Here is a 20,119-nt window from a genome sequence, read left to right on the forward strand (position 1 = left end):
TGAGTCATAAGGTGAAAAAATATGTTGCAAATGTCATGCCAACATCAGTTTTTCTTACATGTTTTTGTTAATGCTTGGAAAAAGTAAGCTCAAATACACATATAGGTCTTTATTTCATACACTTATAGTTAATATTCATGCAAATTAGTGCATATTTGGAAAATTAAATCATAACATTTTATAAAACTTACCAAAAAAAGACATCTCAGTCTCATCTAAGTAATCAACTGTAGACTTTTACTGGCAATCTTATGTTTTTGTTTTAAAAAAATAAGTGGCTCCATAGGCATGACCGGAATTTCACACTGCAAATTATCTATCCATCTATAGTACGACCAAAAGTCTGGAGCCAGTCCTCATTTCTTCTCATTTCTTTAAGTAGTCTTCAGGAATGGCTTTCCAGTCTTCTCGAAGGTCAGTGCCTGTCTTTTATTGTATTCTCTGTCAAGATGATCAATAATGTTGAGGTCAATCCATGACCGATAAGTGCTCCATTGTGTGTTTTTCTATCCAGGCATGCTTTTACTTCATTGACAGCGTCTTTGGGATCACTGCCATGCTGAAAAGAAGCTGTTGCCAATGACAGGCTTTCCAAATTGCATTGCATGGTGGATCAAAATTTGACGTACTTGTCGTTATAACCCTCTCCTGACTTCCTCTGTACATACTGATGATGATTTGAACCTAAATTTTCAACTTTTGTTAAGGACATGGATTTCAGATACTGTTCATCCGATGTAGATAGCTTTTAGGAAAGTCTTCTTTTGTCCTCCGCTTGTCCAGTTTCCTCACCTTTTTAAAGACACACTGTAAATATCAAGATATGCCATGTTTCCAACTAGTAGCTCATTGAGAATTGCCTTTTTGATGTAAAAATACAATTTGATTAACTACATTTTCTTTAGCATTTCTCAGATTCAGTTAAGGAAATGTGAATGAATGGTGTGCTTTTACAACAGGCTTCTAGTAACAAAATGCCTCAAGATACAATTTAAAACTGGCTCTTTACCAAATTGTTTTTGTAGACATAACACTGGTTCATCCCTTGAGTTAGGTGCCCCTTTCTGCTTAAATGACTCATAGGTCAGAGTTAAATGGTTTAACAAATAAACAAACATTCCTCTGAAAATGGTCAGGTACAAAGACTGGACTGAAAATGAGTGAAAAAGCAGCCAATGGCCAAAGGAAAGATGTTCAGAAAGACTGGAGAAGTATAGTTCAAGACCACTTTAAGGACTGGCTCCTTCAAAGATAATATAAAGAAACATGGCTCAAAATCTTTGCACAGAGGTGGAAAAGTTTTAATTTTGTGTCTTTTAGCATTTTTATTTTATATTATTATTATTATTATTATTATTATTATTTATTTATTTATGAAGTGATAAATACAGAAATCGTAACATATAAAAAATGTCAAATGTTTGTAATCAAATTTTCAGATTTCTGTTTATAAATGTATTACAATGAACATATATTAAAAAAGATAATGCAGCATCTACATATTAAAAACTTGAAATTTCAGATTTGTATTGCAAAATTAATTGTTTAACTTTTCATGGATAAGTTTGCTAGATATTTTTGGTATTAACTTTGCAATATTCACGTTTCTTTCGGAGAGGCTTCACTTGCGCTTTAAAAAAATAAGAGTGGCTTATTTATTTTACTGTAGAGGTCCCAAACGGCTCAGTAGCCGTTGACGGCTCTTTAGGCGACGGATCGAGTCCAGCATTAACCATTTTCTTTTTCCCCCTTTTCATTTATTTTTGGGAGTTACAAAAAAAAGAAAAGGAGCACAAGTAAGCCGAATATCTTCTTTATCCATACGTTGCCGCTGGTATCAAAGTTAGAGCAAAGCTAGAGTGTGTTGGTTTATAACGTTGAGGATAACGTTGCTTAGCTAGCTGGGTCACTTGCTGGAAAGAGGCTATACGTGATAGCATAAGCTAACCTCACTCTGCGATACAACCTCGAGACAAGTCGGGACAAGACCAGGTCAGTGGTTGGAAAAATTGTGCATATTTCCATGCGGACATTGGGCAATTACATTGTACCGAAGAGACATTGTTACTCTTACCTCTGGGCAAGGGCTCGGCGCATCTGTGAGGGTGTTTTGGTTAAGGATCGAGGGTATTTTTATTTTTGCAAAGGCATAGCTAACGTTAGGCGGCTGCCTAGCTCATTAGCCTAGCTTGGCTAAGTGGTTGACTAGTATTCGCTAGCTTCTGAATTCAGCCACTTGTTTTTTTAGTGTGTAAACACACGTTTATTTACCTTTTAGTAAAGGTGTCTGGGAAGTTAGTGTGCTGATGAAATATCTGTTTACTATTAGATGTGTTTTTCGTGGCTAGTGCTAGCGGATAAACGTTAGCGAGGCTTCAGCTTTAGCTCGGAGGGTGTCCGATTAAAAGACGCTCCCGTTGCTCAGTATTGATGATTTGTCAGTGGTTGTTTTTTCCAGCACAGTTAAGTTGTATAGTGTAGTGTATTTTAAGTAGTATGTATCTACACAAGCCAGCTCTCTAATGCTACCCAACCGGCCTGGGTTAATATGCACAGGGCCCATCTCCACCGCCATTTTGTTTTGTTCATCTAATAAAAATCTGTTTTTCCTGCGTTACCCCGGGCCTCCCACTAACTGTAAGTAAGCAGAACAGTTTGGTAAGGACGAGCAGTCGCAATGTCACTGTGTGATTCAAAGCAGGGAGCTGACAAGCGGTGAGCTAAGTGATAGCTGCGAGGTGTTGAAAATACATTACGAAACATCAACGCAGTCCCCCTCCCAACGAGATCACCGAGGGCCTCTGTTAGCATCGAGCTGGTTAGCACCACAGAAGGAAAAATAAAATATCACACATCACCGCTCCGGATGTTTCTACTTTGCATATATATGTACAAGGCAATGATTCCTGGAGCTAGTAGCTGATTTTTGCCCGTCGTAGTGGGTGTTGACGGTTAGCCTTTAGCTTCACGGGGCCTCTTTGTGGTATACGTTGCTGCACTTAGGGCTCCGTTAATCCCCATACAACATCTAGCTGACCAGCCATCCCACGACCTAATTTTCTAATCTCATCTGGTTATTGAGGCTCGCTGCGGGGCTGCCGCAGCTTCGCAGTTAGCGTGTGCAATCTTTTTTAAAAAGTAATTAACGAAGGGTTATTTGTTTTGCTTTTTTTTAAAGTGATGTGTGTAAAAGCAAACATCGTACATTTTGCTCCTTTGATGATTGTCAGTGCGCAGTAGAAGGCTGCATATTTGAGTCTTCAAGCATATCTTGGGAATGTGTTGCTGTTTGTGTTATGCAGCCATCTAATGAGACGTCTTCCCACCTTTCAGTTATTTAATGCTTGAGTCACTGTAGCACAGACCTATATCTCTATAATCACTGTTTTCTAAACGCAGACCATTTAGATTGGCTTTCTCACGTCAGTATTCCCTTTTTATTGAAGCCAAGTGAATGAAATGATGTGACGATGTGACAAAGTCTTCACGATCTTAGAGACCCGTGTGTTCGCAGTCATTGTGCCTAATGGGAGTAGGGGGTGGTGGCAGCAGTTTAACCTGATGGATGCAGCCAAATCGCTGTGAATTGGACAGATGTCAGTGCCCTGTGTTTTATTGATGTGCAGTAAAATGAGTTCAAGCTAAAGGCCTGGCAGTTGCCATGGAGCCGAACCCTCTGTCTCAAGGCAAGACATGAAGAATATCATTTATAATGTGTTTCCATAGAAACCATGATTCTGCTTTTTCCTTTTTCCCCACCTTTTTTTGAAATAATGTTCATCTGATAGGCACTGAACGTCTGCTAACTAGGGTTGAACAGTATAGCCCTAAAATGTCATGATATTTTAAGAAAATTAGCAGTTTGGCATTATCCATCCTTTTCCATTGAGTTGCTGTATTTGATGACACACTTCTTGATTTGATGTTTGAATCGATTGAAGCAAGATGACAGCAGCAGCATTGTGGTGCAATAGTAGTGACACAGTATAAGTCAAACGTAGCACAAAAATAGCCTAGGTTTTGTTTTTCCTGGAATGTTTAAGGAGTATAAAATAACTGGTTAACACTTTAGAACAACAGTTGTGCTTTGGATCGTGCATTTTAACCAGCTGCTCATAGCCCTGCTTCACCACCTTGTAACCACATCAGTAATTTCCATCCACCCTTTGCTCTTCCTGTCACATGGAGTGCAGTTAGCAAGTTGCTCAGTGGAGCCATTTGTTTACATTTGAGTCGCACATCATCAGCTGCTAGTATGTCCTCCTTTATTAGCTGGTTGTACTTGATCATCTGTTTTTGCTTCAAGCATTGAAACAAGTTTTTTCTTTCTACACTCAACAGGAACAGTTTTCTTGCATATTTTACAAAGCACTGCTTTGGGTTGGGGGGGGGGGGGTCTTAGGTACTACGCAGCTCTTGCTATCAGACATGACAGGCTTGTCTTGTTGTGTGCACTACAGATCATAAACGTATAATGTTGCTATATATAGTATGACATTTTTATAGCACATAAAAATTTATGCTGGTGTTATTGCTGTATTATAAATGGTGCAGTCATATGCTCCCATTAAACTGTATCCATATGGGCATATAGAGATCTGCTTATCTGACTTTATACAAATAGAAAATAGAACTGACATGTTGGCTCCAGGTTGCTGTTGATACAGTACCGAACCAGTACCAGTGTTCAGTTAATAAGCTGGAGTCTTATCGCTCTCTTTTTTATATATATATATATATATATATATATATATATAAAAATAAGGCAAAAGTAGTCTACACATATTGAAACAAATTGTTAAATAAATGCATCCAAAAGGTCTTTATTAAAAATCAGAAATGCACAGTTTATCTAATGTATTTGAATAGTGGATAGCTGGCTAGGGATTGTACTCAGTTGTGGATATGGACAACTGCAGACACTCTTGATAAAGACAGTTTTAAGTCTTGATGAAAGGTGCTGGCTTAGTTAGTACGTTATAGTATCTCTTGAATTGTAGATGGGACCTCGTGGTGAGGGATGACAAATTAAGACAAATTAAATTAAGGAATGACCGTGGCTATGTGTTAGTCCTATGCAGAGCTTTGCAGACCAATGTCTGCATGTTGTGTCTATGTATTGTCAGAAGGGGGGAGAGCTAAAAATGTGTAGACCAAAAGGTATGTGTTTGCGCTGTTATTTGTCCTTTAGTTTTAACCATTGCCACAGAGAACAAACTCATGTTTCTTTGTAGTGATGTGAAACCAGGTGTTAAAAGTAATGAACACTGCAGTTCTGTGCTTTTCATACTTATTTTCTTTATTAATATTATTTTTTAACACTTCTTTCTCTCTCTCTGTGGTGAACTGCATTATCACCTCCTTTAATGTTCGACCCAACTTTTTAATCAGTCAGCATCCTATGTATGCATATCATCACCGCTACATGCTTTTTTTATTTATTAATTAATTTTTTGGCTGTGGGGGACTGCATACAAGCACATACAAGCACATCTTTGTAGGTTGACTAGCCAAATGCCTACCAAAATGAACATGCTACCATGAATTCTACTTTATTCTTTACTGGTTACTGCTCTTTGCACGCTAGTCTCTCCTTTCTAGCTAAGTACTTAACGTTTTGACACACATATTGGAGTAGAGTTGACTAGAAACCTGAAATTCAAATAATATTAACCAAGTTGTCAAGAATGCATTATGTTAACATAAAAATTGCAAGTGCTTCGAAGCAAAGGGCAGTAAAGGCATTCCTGTCGCCTGACTTTTCCAGTCATGTGGCCGCAATTCTTGGTTAAATTCAAAACTGTTGCAAACATACAAAGAAAAATTGTTGGTGTCACAGCTGTAAAACGCTTCTAAACCACTGTTGCTTTATTGTTAGCCTCTTCCATGTTGTGTTAAGCTCTCCTGCTAGAAAAGTGGAATTGAACTGAATATATTTGTCTCATAGGTCACTCAGAGGTCACCAATATATTAGTCCAGCTTTTTGAGTCAGGATTGGACCATTATCTGATCCAAAAACTGTGTTGATTCTTGTCTTTATATGCTGTTGATTCACCAAATCCAAGTTAGATGACATTCAGCAATATATCACAGAAAACTTATGGTCTTACTTATACATGTGCTCAAAAGTTTTCAGTTAATTTTTATGTTACGAAGTTGGTTTCCTGGACCGTTGTCCACATTGTCATAAGGAACGGTTAAGTTGTTTAACTTTATAAGCCCCCAGTCTACAGAGAGGTCAGCCAAAGTCACACCGGTCTTTACTAAATTGCCAAGTGTTGAATGAATACCTCAAAATATAAAAAAGAAGTGTTTTTAAATCAGATGTATTGCTCATAAATGTAGCAGATGTTAAAATATATCAAGTTGCACTCCTTTGTTTAAATTACTGATGGACAGGCTGAAAAATTGTGGGCTAATATTGATGTTTACAATAACACTTAAGCTAATAATGAGACGAGAGTTCTTGTGTTTTAATGTTTTTAAATGTATTTTTTTATTTCCCACCTGTGTCAGAGAAACAAAGACTGTCTTCCTTTAGCCAGTACAAAAGGAATGTAAAAAAGTTAAATATGAGCCACTCATGTAGGTACATGGCATCTCATTAATTTGTATAAAAATCAGTAAGTCTGGTATCAGATGATGCTGATATTTGCCAAATGTTTTGTTGCATCCCTGGTGTAAATATACATTTTTGTAGTTTCAGTAAACTGCTATTTGGTTTTTACTGGATCGATCAGAATGACATCTTTTTTGTCATTTGAATTGACAAAAAATTTAAAATGGAGGAATATTGCTTCAGACATAGAAATAAAATTAAACCAGAAAAGCCCGAGAAAATGCTGTAAATTGCCAATTGTTCTGATGCGTAGGAAAAAAAAAAAAAAAAAACCTAATCTGAGTGTATTTTCCCTATGTGCTGTGTCATTGTTTCAGAATATCCTGTTTCATATAGCTGTCTTAAAAGAAAGGTTTGCTACACCTATTAATCTGAAAGCAATTATACCTAATGTCAGCTAGAAGAAACATAACTGTATCATAACTGTAATCCCTTGTTAAATATAGTTAAAATTCAGCACTTTCATTCTCTTTCTGTGTATTCTTGTTCTCCTTGTCTCTTCTTTCTTCTACAGTCTCAGGGCTCACCATACTCAATGAGCGGACAGCGCAATGTCAGATCGCTCTGGGCAAACTGCAAAGGGGAAGGAAGGCAAAACCAAGTATGCGTCTCTCAACCTGTTTGATACATACAAAGGAAAGAGCCTTGAAACACAAAAGCCTGTTGGTGAGTATCTTCAGAACACACAAGCTTTCACAGCATACATGCAGAGGGGGTGTACTATGAATCAGATTCAGCATAGCCAGGCTTTCTTTGAATTAGCTGGTTTGGTAAAACCTGAGTCAGAGCTTATGGCTATCACAACATATCACAACATGTAGATAATAACATTGTTATTATCTACATTCTCAACATACATCACTTTCTAAGCAGTTGTAACAGATTTCAAAGGGCTCTAATTAAATTCTGCCAGGTGGTGTGGTTTAGTAAAAACCTGTGCTGTCACTGATCATTTGAAACTTAAACAAACAGATCTCAGTCGGATCTGCTCATTAGTGTGATTACAATTTTCTCACTGTACTGTGTTTCCACCAACTAATGCAACTTTGAAGTGTTAGCTTAGGGTCTCCTTAATGGCGCTGCTTTTTAATACAAAAAGTGTATCTATCTATCAGCACTGTTTTTTGATGAAACTGGGTTATACTGTTTGTTATTGACTAGTGTTTGCACTCACGTGTTAAAGAAATAACAAAGGGAAAAGGGGGTCCTGGAGGGTGAATGGCTCTTGAGGCTCGATGTATTAGCTGAGCTCCAGAGACACTGAGACTGACCAGAGACAGAGGCTTACTTGTGGATGCTGTTTGACTTCTATGCTGAGACCCCAGTTTATGTTTTATTCAGAGGCTACCCTCTAGATTCAAGCAGCTGTCCCCTTTCCCCGACTACAGACTTACCCCCTCTTACATAGTGAAGGCCTGAAGCTGCTGTGGTTGCTCTGAGCCTTAGGAAAACAAATGAGGGATTGATATTCAGAACGGCTTCGCTTTTAGGCTTTTCCATGGTTCTGTAAGCATCAATGTGCTAATGCTTCTCTATAAAATTGTAATTGAAGTGGGTTTGCTGAATGTTTTTAATAACGTCAAGAGAGTTTTTTGTTTGTTTGTTTAAAAAAATAAATCCACATTCATTAGAATCACCAGACCAAAACTACCACGTTTTTAGCCTTCTCAGTGATTCAGCACCCTAATTTTACATCCAGCAAGTAATCAGAACACCATCCCTGTTTTCAGGCTCCCTCTGGATTTCACCAGTGTAGGGTTTCAGTGGTCCATCTGTGCTAACGACCTCCTGCTGTTACAACCAAATTTCCCCTTGTGGGACAATTAAAGAATTATTTCTATTCTATTCTTTCTTGTTTCCATATCAGTTCCCCCACGCCATGGCCTGCAGTCTCTTGGTAAAGTTGCCTCTGCGCGGCGTATGCCACCCCCTGCCAACCTGCCCAGTCTGAAGGCAGAGAACAAAGGCAACGATCCTAACGTCTCGCTCGTTCCCAAAGACGGCACAGGATGGGCAAGCAAACAGGAACCAGCAGACCCAAAGAGGTAAGAAAGCTGTAATCCAACACCTTCAAGTTATTGGGTGTTAATGTAACAAGTAGTTTTATTCTTGTGTGATTGCTTGTTGCATTCGGTCTGAAGACTTGTATGTCTGCTTTTTCTCTCTCAGTACCGATGCATTGTCAGCACCGCAGCCGGAGTCGCCGCAGCCTGTGGCTTCACAGACACCTGCACCGACCCGCCCGAGAACCCCGCAAGCTTCAGAGGTACACGTCATCTCCATAACATTAAAACAGAATATACCCTGACTAAATGGTTGCTGAAAGACATCTAGCACTGCTAGCTGGTGTGTATCATATGGTATTTGACTTTGTGTGTGCACCGTGTTCAGGCTCTGGCCCCAGCTTCAACCCAGGCCGTAGGGGCAAGGTCCTGGGCACAGGCCAGTGGAACACATGGAACACAAGGGGATGGTGAGTCTTTCTTTTGCTGCATCTCCTTCAATGGGTTTGTTTGTTTGCAACTCAGCCCCTCTTTTCATCATCTGTTTTTGCAGGTGGAAAGGGATCAAACCTACCGTCGCCATTCTCTCGCGAGGAATTTCCCACCCTGCAGGCGGCTGGCGACCAGGACAAAGCTGGCAAAGAACAGGGCACTGCAGATCAGTGGTATGGGCCCGGACCAAGCCTCCGCCCCCAGAGTGAGTAATGCTAGCTTTGTCTCTAATAATTTGTCATCCACTTATTTGATTATGGCAGTTTGGAGAGAAACACCTCGGGCAGGATTTTCATTTGTATTTATTTATTTTTTAACTTTACTAATTGACATTATTGATGTTCATTGCTCTTCAGATTCATAATCATAAAAAAATGACTTTCCATTCTTGTTCTGATTACATAAAAGTCCATAAATCATACTAACCACTCCGTCCTCTCCTTTGTTCACTGTCCTCAGACGTTACAAGTTGGCGGGATGGTGGGGGCCGAGCCCTGGCACCCACCCTGCCTGGGGAGGGGGTAACCGAGGGTGGCACTGGTGGAGCTCTGGTGATGGATGGGGCAGCTGGGGTCCCCCCTCCAAACTCACAGAACCATGGGCCACCTAGGAACCCTCCTGCAGGCAGCCCCGCCCTGCCCTTGCCCCAGCCTCCTGTGGGGCCTGGGTTCCCCCAATATCGAGGGATCATACCCCCCTTCGTAAGTGTTAGTTTTCTTTTATCTGCATTTATCTTTATCTTCTCACCCAAATAAATAAACAAACAAAAACAAAAGAAATGGGTGTCTGAACTGGATCTGTTTTTACTCCCTAGATGTATCCTCCTTATCTGCCCTTCCCGGGCCCCTATGGGCCTCAAGGGCCCTACAGGTACCCACCACCTGGTGAAGGGACAGCTCCAAGGTATGTTCACTGAGATGCTACTTCATCTACTTTTAATTTCACTGTGGAGGGAAAATGTTCTTCAGTGCAATCAAATGGCCTATAGTTTAACTCATAAGTAATCAAGAGCTGCTTTTTTTTGGGCCATGCTTTTTTTGTTTTCATCATATCCCTTAAAAAAGAACCTCCCCCATTATTTCAGGTTCTCTCGTGGGCCGGTTGGTCCTGAGAGCAGGTCACAGGGCGGTCCACGCGATGTGGGTGGAGAGGTGGTAAAGCGACCCTCCATTTTAAAACAAGACGATTTGAAGGAGCTAGATGAGCTGGACCACGATGGAGACGAAGGCTGGGCAGGTAAAAAAATGAATAAATAAAATAAAATTCCATTCACTAAGGTGAAAAATCATAAAACTGGTTCTAAGTTTGTAAGCCACCTCCAAATATACACTAAAACAGTGTTTTTGTTAAATGAAGTTTCTTTTTCAAGTTGTTCCTATCTATAATAAAAACAGAATATTTTCTGTTTGGAGGAGGGCTCTAAAGCATGCAGAAACTGAAATTTTAACAAATGGCTTTACAATATCTGAAATAATTGGTTTCTTTTAATGTTGTTACAGACCTAGAACAAGAATCATAACCTTCCGTGTTTTAAGTAAAGACTTGTTTTTGTGTGTCTTGCTTATGCAAGTTAATTTAGTTCAGCTGTGTAGAGCGTGTTCTGCCGAGCCTTCCTTTTTCTGCTTTCGAGGATTGCTATTGTTGGTGCATATCAAATTTCATGCTGATCCGTCCAGCATGGTTTAAGTTGCTGGAGGGAGGGAGAAGGATTAGTGATGGTTGCTGAATAATATTACACTGTGGATGTTTGGCACAAACATGGTTCTGATGGCTTCCATTTTGTTTTTTGTTGTTTTGCTGAAACAGGAGCTCATGAGGAGATAGATTACTCCGCCAAGCTGAAGTTCAGCGATGATGAAGGAGATGAAGAGGGAGAAGAGGATAGAAACGAGAGCAAGAATGATTCGCGGTGAGTGACCAAGTACATTTAATGTGTGATAAATTACAGTACTCTTGGGGGGTTTTTTGTTGTTGTTTTTCTAGATATTATTCACTTACATTTTTTGTCCTTCTTGTCCTCAGTGATCAGCAGAGGTCTCAGGATGCCCCCAATGCAACCTCTAACTCTCGAGCCTCAGACAGCGGTGGAGAGACCCGCAGGACCCCTCCCTCTAATGTTGACAATGGCCACCAACCCCCCTCCAGCAAGCCAGGATGGGCCGAGGAGGGAGGTAGTGGTTGGGGGAGCCAGGGAGCGCCATCCACCTATCAGGTACTGTGCTGAACAGCAGTAACAACAAGACATTTTTCACTGCAGGAACCTGTGGGCTCTTTTAGGAACCATCCCTTTAGGACCTCTTAAAGGGGTGTTTTCAGACCAAAAAAAAACTTACCTGTAACTACTCTGCAGGTGAAGAAGAGAAACAAAGTAGAATTGTCCTCTTGAATCTCTCGATTTTTTGGGGGTTTTTTGGCACAGGAAGATTTGTGGTGAATCCTACACCGCAATGGGAGCAGGCTTAAACGGGCTGATTTGGGGATGTAAATGTGTGCTCTGAGTTCCTGCAGTGGATAAGGCCCTAAGGTTTTACCTTACATTGAAGCCTTGTGAAGTTTTCAAATTGAAAACAGGTTACAGAGTTAATTCTGTTAAGGCAAGACTTTTCGTGGGCAGGCATGTGTGAGTGTCTGTATTTTGCATCAGTGTAGATTATTGTGGTGGACCTTAGCTAACTGTGTCTGCCTGTATACAGGGGCGCAGGCCTGGATTGGGTGGTCCCCAGGAGCAGCCCTCCCCCCCACCTGGGCCGCTCCTCGGACCAGGGCCCTACTCCTTTTACCGACAGGTAGACATCAGGACAGGGCCTCATAGAATAATCATTTCTGTCATTGCCTCATCCACCACCTACGGGTCTTATAGCCAAGTCATTTTTAGTTTTAAGTTCCCTTTTTTTCCCCCTTCACTTTGGTTTTTATTACAGTGGAGATTATCATTCATACATACATTTCTACTTTTTAAAAGATTACAGTAATTTCACTTAGAAGGTTAAAAACTTCATGATAAAACATTCAGTGTTTTCTAACTCCTCAGGATCGGACCCACAATCAGGGAGCCTCTCTTGGCCAGGGGAAACCTGCCCCTGCCCAGCATCAACCAGCAGCAGGAGCCCCTAACCCTCTTACACAGCCTGGTCTGCTGGTTCATGCAGCCCAGGGGGATGATGAGGACGAGACGTGGCGTCAGCGCAGGAAGCAGTCGTCCTCTGAGATTTCTGCTGCTGTTGAGCGAGCTCGTCGCAGGCGTGAGGAGGAAGAACGTAGGATGGAGGAGGAGAGACGTGCAGCCTGTGCGGAAAAGCTGAAGAGGTTGGATGAAAAGCAGCAGCAGCAGAGCAGCAACACAGGTGCTGCTGGTGGTGGTGGCGGCAGCAAAACCCCTAGCCTTGATGGAAATTCAACAGCTGCTACGGCAGGCAGCCCAAGTCCATCAGTTTCAGCTTCCTCCCCTAATATCAGCCAGCCTCCTTCCCCCTGCGTGGACTCTGAGGAGCCTCCAGTGCTAGCTGTCCCTTCAGGGACAGGTCCAGCTGGTAATGACCGCCACCGACCCAGCAGCAACAGCAGTTACGACTCTGGTGCAGGTGAGTTTCTCAGATGCAAATGGCCTGAAACACAGACCTATCCTGACAAAAATCATCAAGAAGCATTCAAGTAAATAACATTTCTATTCTTGATTTAATATAGCATTTTAAGTAAATACACCACATAATAATCATGATGACTACAGATTCAACCCTGCAACTTTGTTCTTGATTTAGATGCCCAACAGTGTCCCCAGTTGGCTGCACCACAGCCGCAGCAGCCCACACTGGATGTACCTTTACCAGGAGAGAGTAAGGAAGAAGCTGTGAGCACTCCTCACGTTCGTACAGGAAGTGGAGGCGAAAGAGGAATCGACCAAGTAAAGGTCGAAAATATCGGAGGGGGATCCGGTCGTCAAGCTGGTGGCCCTCCTGGCCAGGGCTACTCAAAGTATCAGAAGTCTCTTCCACCTCGATTTCAGAGGCAGCAGCAGGTTTGTTTTTGTTCTGTTTTTTTTTCCAAACGTAAGAGAGAAATTCAGTTAAAAGTTGTTGTTGTATTCTGAATGAGCAGGGCTACTGTAATTTTCTTTTTTTTCCCCAAAGGGAAGTGCTTTTAAACATCCTGAGTGATTGCATTTTTCCATTTACTTCTCTGTAGGAGCAACTCCTAAAGCAACAGCAGCAGTGGCAACAGCAACAGCAGCAACAACACAGCCAGGCATCACAAAGCCAGCTGTCCCCACAGACCCAGGCTCCACAAGGTCCTTCACCAGGTTCAACTCCCCAGCCTGTACCTGGACCTAAACAGGGCGGACCCTTGTATCAGCCTGGTGGTATGGTTCGACCTCCACCCTTACCAATGAATTTTGACCCTCGGTGGATGATGATGCCCTACATGGACCCTCGTATGATACAGAGTCGCCCTTCACCCATGGAATACTATCAGGCCGGCATGCATCCTTCTGGTGAGTGGATGCATAATCACAAGTAATAAAATTAAATCAGGAAATATTGCAGTATTACATGCTTAAAATGTTCAGTGGTATTGTGTTACTGTGAAGTCACACTGTTGGCTGTTGACTTAGATATTTTTCTTAAAATTTTACTTAGGGCTTATTGGGCGTGAGCGGTCTGATTCTGGGGGGTCTGGTTCAGACCCCTTTGACAGACAGCAACAGCATCCAGGGCATCCTCACCGTGGGACTCCCCCTATGGATCCTAAGCTGGCCTGGGGGCCTGAGGTGTTCCCTGGAGGAGGGGAAAACCGTGGGCTAACTTCTCCCCTGAGACAGAAGCAGGCATCAGAGGATGATGATGTGGCAAAAGGGCCCAGGTATGGATACTCGTTTTGTTTCATTTGAGTGAGATCGAAGATAAAACCTCTCTTTTTACTGTTAGACTGTTGCTATATAGAGCAACTATAAAAGTGTCCATGTAAGTTTGTATTGTTTTTTTTCGTCATCTGTGTTTTCATTTATTGAGTGAATAAGTTGCTATTTTGTATTCTGTCTGTCTTTATCATAGGAGCGACACTCCTCCACACCGCATGCGAGAGGGTGGATTGGGACCCATTCAGCAGCCCAGCTCCGCATCTGGGACATCTAATCAAACCCCACCCCCTGTTGGCAACCAGGGTGGCAGCCATCACCCTCATCACTACATCGGCGGACAGGGCAACTACAGCAACTTCCCCGATCAGGGCGCAAGGATGCCTCCTCACCAGCATCAGAGGGCGGGTGAAAGGGGAACCCAGCCACATGGGTTCCCCCACCAGGATGAAGGGCCTGCCCGAGGAGCTCAGCAGGGCCAGATATGGGGAACCCCACATCCTCACTATGATCGTAGCGGGCGCCCAGATCATCCCCCTGTTGAAAGCAACTCTCACCTCCACCACCCTCACAGCCACCACCCTCAACAGCCTCACTTCCCCCTCCATCCCCATAAGCCAGAGAACAGAGGTGGTGAGGCCCCGGCTAAGAAGACTGACTCTTCTCCTCCTCTTCACCAACCTTCCCTCTCATCCTCCTGCTCCTCTTCCTCCTCTTCCTCTTCCGCCAGGGAGGATGGGAATGTCAAAGTAGCACCGCACCATCACCCATCACAGAGAGAGAGCGAAACCAGTATCGGGCACAGTCACGCTGAAAGAGGCAGCAGTGGTAACGCTGGAGGTGGTGGCCATGTGAAACAAGAGAAGACAGGTCCGGCATATACTTCCCATTCAGCCAACACTTCTAGCCCACCTCTGGCTCAACTTGGCAGCCACAGTCAGCCCCCACAGCAGCAGCATCCTCATCCTAAATCAAACCAAAGAGGAGGGCGGGAGCATAAGACAGAGACACACTGGGGTCCACGGCCTGGCAGCAATACTACTGGGGGTTCCTCTCACGGAAGGAGGGGTAACAATGCAGGAGGTGGGAACAACTCCCGTGGAGGAGAGGACTCTTCCAACACTCCATTGGACCACAAACCCTCCAACCAATCAGGAGGGAGCAATGCCAACAGGAGGGCTGGGCCCATTAAGAAGCCAGTGCTGAAAGAAATCAAGAGAGAGGCAGTGGATGCAGATGGAGGAGAAAAACAAGGCACAGGATTTGGAAAAGATAAAGAGCAAGATGGTGGACAGCCTGTCTCTATGAAGCAGGATGCCTCCTCCAACTCTCAGAACACATCAGTTTCATCTAAGGATGAGCCACCCCAGACAGCCAAACCCAGAAATGGTGGAAAAGAGCGATCCTCAGGTGGAGGAGGGTCAGGTAGAGGTCCAAAAGATGTAGACACTACTTCATCAGGTTTTTCAGGATCCTCCTCCAGGAGAGACAGAGACCGTTCCTTTGAAAAGGGAGGCAGCACCTCTCACCACCATGGAGTCCCCCAGAAAGGCGGCAGAGCCAGCCGAGGAAGAGGGGGAGAATTCTATGGCCGAGGCCGTGGGTACCGGGGCACCTACACGGCCAGTGCTGGACCCACGGGTGGAAGCCGGGGCAGAATGGGTGGCAGGAGTGGAAGAGACTACCGCTCAACAGCCGGTGGTGGCCATCATCAGGAATCCAAGGGTGAAGGAGCCAGTGGAAGGCATGGTCAAGATCGGTCTCAGCATAACCCAGCCAGGGCCAGAAACCGCAGTGAAACCCGCAGTGAGGGCTCAGAGTATGAAGAAATCCCCAAGAGGAGGAGGGAGAGAGGCTCTGAGACGGGCAGCGAGAGTGGAGCAAGCGATGCCGGCCACTCGGACAAAGAAGACAGCCAGAAACCGAACACAAAGAATGGCTCTGATAACACCACTAGCAGTGTAAATATTTCATCTGCTCCACCCAGAGGCTCCCAGGCCCGTGTCTTCACCCCTAGGGGTGTGCCCTCTAGAAGGGGCAGGGGTGGCGGTGGTGGAGGAGGAAACATCTACAGGAGTAGTGGCAATATGGGAGCAACAGCTGGGGGACACCGTGTTGGGCCCAGCTCAGGCTCCCATGGTGGGTCCTCCAAGTCTTCAGCTTCAGCCCGGAAACAGCAAGGTCCGCCACAGAGCTCTGGGCCCAAAGACTTAGGCCGAGGAGGAAATGCTGGTGAGAAGAAGGACAAGGTGGCTGATGGAAGTCAAACTCAAAGTCAGGGGACCAACCCCCCTCAGCCGTCTCTGTCTGCTACAACAACCTCTGCTACTCTGGTTTCCACTGAAAATGGTGGAGTTGCGACCCAGCAAACTTCTGCAAACCCTGTGTCAAACTCTGGAGGGCCAAATGCTCTTCCTCTTCCTTCTAATCGTGGCTTTGAGCGACCACCTAGGCGCCGTCGTCATGGGCGATCCCAGCACCAGCAGGACAAGCCGCCCCGCTTCCGGAAACTGAAGGAGCGGGAGAATGCTGCTCGTATCAACGGCGGTGTGGGGGTCATTGGTGGAGGAAGGCCCTCGTCTCCTTCCATGAATTCTGTGCAAGATGGTAACGGAGCCCCAGTCCCTGCTCCCATGACAGGAAATGCCCAGAATGCTACCCACAACGCCACATTAACGGCCAACAGTAACAACACTGGCGGGCATCTCAGTAATGCGAACAGCCACCACCATCACCACTACAACCAGGGCAGTGTGGGTCCCACGCACCCACAGCACCCCCACGGTGCAAAGTCGCCTGACTTCACCAACCAGAACTCAGACCAAGCCAATGAGGAGTGGGAGACAGCTTCTGAGAGCAGCGACTTCACAGAGTTCAGAGACAGAGAGGGAGGAGGAGGAGGGAAGTCGTATGCTTCTCATCATCACCACCACATGGGAAGAGGCGGAGGAGGAGGAGGCGGCAGCATCGTGGAGCGAGAGATGACGGGTAAAGAACCCTCTGCTAACAAACGAAGCTTCTCGAGTCAGCGTCCTGGGATGGAGCGGCAGAACCGGAGGGTCAACGCCGGAGGACCTGGAGGTGGCGGAGGGGGGGGGAGAGGCCCCCGCGGCCCACCTGGCGGCGGCCCTGGTGGACCCGGCAGCGGAGGCGGCAACCGGGGAGAGAAGCGTGGCAACTGGCCCTCACCGAAAAATAGGAAGTGACGGAATATGCGACATTTCAGTTAAACCCCACCCACATTAACCCCCACCTTGTTACACCTTTAATCCCTTTTGATCGTAATTTCACATTTTATCTGTTGGCATTAGTGCTTTGTACAGTAAATGGAGATGGTATTCACCCCTCCTTCCCCACCAATTCACCTCTTTCACCTTTGCATCATCCTCGTATCTGCCGTCCGTTCTTGTAAATTTCTCAGTTTGTTCCATCTTGCTCTCTGTTCATTTGTGCCCCACCCTCTTTTTTTTCTTTTCTTTCTTTTTTCATTTTTTTTAACTCTTCCTCACCCCGGTTGGATTTGACAAGCATGTGATTGTTCAATTGGTGGGCGGGGGGGTTACACCTCATTTTGACAGAAGACAGTCACACTGAGCTCCACACACACTCACACATACAAGCACAAATGTGACATCCCCACAAAGAGCATGTGAGGTCACTTGAGCGCAGAAGGAAAATGTGGGATTAAATTGGCATGAATATTTGGATCGGCCAAACTTTTATATTTATGTGTCTGTGTATATTTCCGTCACACTCTGGCCTCGTGTGGTTTTCTGTATTGCAGTTGTGCATCACTTCCTTCACAAGGAAAAGGGGTGCAGCTACATCTTTTAATAAGAACAATGTACCATAAGACGTTTTGTTTCTGTTGTCTTTTGTTTGGCCTCGTGTCAGCTCTGATTTTTTTCAGCCTCGTGATGAATTTTAGGGGTGTGTGTGTGTGTGTGCGTGCGTGCGTGCGCGCGTGCTTTTTCAGTCTTCAACAAAGCAAGTCATTAAACTAAATCTTTACTAAAAATGTCCAAATTCCTCCTCTGACTGACTTTTTGGTCCGATTACTGTGATGAGACCTGTTAAAGTACTACTGCTCAGTGATTGGTCTTTATATCAATGTTTCTGCTGCTTGTTCAGGTAGATGGTTTGAATTTTGTTTTTATTTTTTGGATGATCTGCTCTGACATTTCATTATAGTTTGTCTTGTTATCTGTCTTTTTTTCTTTAAAGAGGAGGTTTTTGGCCTCGTCGTAGCATCTTCACCTGCAGAATTTCTGCACACTGCAAAAATCTAAAGTTTCCCCCCACGGACAGTAGTTTAAAGCTCCCTCTCTTTGAGTTCCGTTTGCCCTCCTGAAGACTGTATCGATGGCGTGATGGCTTTATTTTAATATCTATTATTTTCTCTGGGTGACTTCCATTTTAATGGAAATGTGTTTTTCCCTCCTTTCAAGTAGGGGGGAATGAATTAAATGAAAATGTAGGTCATGATAGAATAAAGCAGATGTTTGACTTTTCCTGAAATTGTTTATGCTTCGATAGATGATCGAGTATGTTCTAATAAGCACTCCTTGTAGTATAGCAAACATCCACGGTTGCTGGTTCTTTTCCTCTTCTTTTGTGTTAATGACTTGGGCAAGTTACACATGATAAAGCAGGACGGGGTACTCTGTCTGGGCCCAGAGTACACAGCTAAGGCCGAGTGTTGTACACCCCTCTGCTTGTCGTAGCGGAGGCTCCTCGCATCAAGAAGGACTCCTTGTCTGAGGTATGAAGTATTTTTCACAGTCGCGTTTACTCGGGAAGGCTGTTTTCGGTTGGGCGGCAGCAAGCGGGAGCTCAAATTAAAATTCAGGACTTAAAGCCGAACCGGGGGGGTGACCGAGCGTCGCCTTCTGCAGTTTGCTGCACGGTTTTCAAGATTTTACTTGCAACAATTAATGCTGACCTGGAGTGAGGAAATGTGGGATCGATGTAAGATTACACACTCGCAAACACAAGCTTAAGAGACACAGAAAGACTGGAGACAACAGCGAAGGTGGACTAACATGTTTTCTCATCTTCATCAATTCTGTCACTGCTGTAAGTTGGGGTTCGTTTGTTTACTGACAACAGTGTGAAGGTTGTCTCTGGGATGTTGTGAGTAGGGCATTTGATGATTTGTGTATGTGTGCGTGTACGTGAGCGTGTATGTACGTGTGTTTGGTTTTTTTGTTTTTGTTTTTTTTCTGGTGTCTGTGTAATAATGGGAGGGGGGTGGGGACGGGGTGGGGACGGGGGGGGGACCAGAGGGTTATAACATGAATGGCAAGCACTTTTCTGCCTTGTTTGCCCGCGAGTGATTTAACCAATTATTATTAAGACAATTCTACTGTTTCTTAAATACATCCACATATATACATTCAGCTGTGTGTATATGTTCATCCAGATTAAGAATCTGCGGTGGGAAACATCACCAGTTGGTTTTCTTTTGTGTAATTTAAGCATACGTTCATCAGCAGGCAAGCGAAGTTGGACATATTTTATTTTTCCACTATGACTTCTGAGCATGAACACACGTGGGTGCAGCTTGCCTTGCCTGTTACTGGTTTCTTCATTGATAGCTGTACTCTTTAACACTGGCTCAAAGAGTCCTTCATCCCTCCTTAACTCTTAATGTTGATGTGCGCATTATTGTATGTACCCACGTTAAAAACAAAAGTGTATTCCAGATAAAAGAGAGAAAAAAAATTACTCAAGATTGTATTATGTTTCCAGCATTACCGAGGTACCTGGAGTGGGTCAGACCGTTTGTTTGGTTTTTTTTTTAGCATTTATGGTTTTATTAATGGAACCGTAATATACACACATGTATGTATATTGGTATGTATCTAAGTTTTTGTCTACCCCAACTTACATTCCCACAAACAAATGTTGCCATTTTTAGTTCAAGGGAGCAATGTACAAGCAGAGAAGTGTCTTATTATAATAAAGTTATACAGAGAAGGCAAAGTTAAATAAACTACTTTTGATTTAATGGAAACATTTAAGTTGTGCGTCTGTTTCTTTGATGATAAAATTATTCTCTGCCTGCTTGTGTGGTAGAAGAAAGATTGTATTGATGGTGGTGGTGCTTGTGTGTGACATGTATGTGCTGTTACAGTGTTAGATGTTGGGTTT

General features: G+C 43.8%; 1 protein-coding gene across 3 annotated transcripts; it reads left to right on the forward strand.

Moving 5' to 3' along the window:
• The first annotated feature begins 1,683 nt into the window (after nt 1–1,683).
• prrc2a (proline-rich coiled-coil 2A) lies at nt 1,684–17,821 on the forward strand. 3 transcript variants are annotated; one of them, XM_065470585.1, is made up of 17 exons: nt 1,684–1,796; nt 7,134–7,285; nt 8,487–8,664; nt 8,789–8,885; nt 9,011–9,092; nt 9,176–9,319; nt 9,574–9,815; nt 9,929–10,017; nt 10,199–10,350; nt 10,921–11,023; nt 11,137–11,326; nt 11,808–11,900; nt 12,146–12,695; nt 12,873–13,129; nt 13,297–13,603; nt 13,749–13,971; nt 14,163–17,821. In XM_065470585.1, exons 2-17 carry the CDS (start codon nt 7,171–7,173, stop codon nt 17,170–17,172), a joined length of 5,832 nt encoding a protein of 1,943 aa, XP_065326657.1. In that variant the 5' UTR covers nt 1,684–1,796; nt 7,134–7,170; the 3' UTR covers nt 17,173–17,821. The 3 variants fall into 3 exon arrangements, with proteins under 3 accessions (XP_065326657.1, XP_065326659.1, XP_065326658.1); XM_065470586.1 differs by lacking the exon at nt 1,684–1,796 and adding an exon at nt 1,831–1,992; XM_065470587.1 differs by lacking the exon at nt 11,808–11,900.
• The last annotated feature ends 2,298 nt before the right edge of the window (nt 17,822–20,119 follow it).

This window comes from Pelmatolapia mariae, linkage group LG22, assembly GCF_036321145.2.
Source record: "Pelmatolapia mariae isolate MD_Pm_ZW linkage group LG22, Pm_UMD_F_2, whole genome shotgun sequence".
Classification (NCBI taxonomy): Eukaryota; Metazoa; Chordata; class Actinopteri; order Cichliformes; family Cichlidae; genus Pelmatolapia; species Pelmatolapia mariae.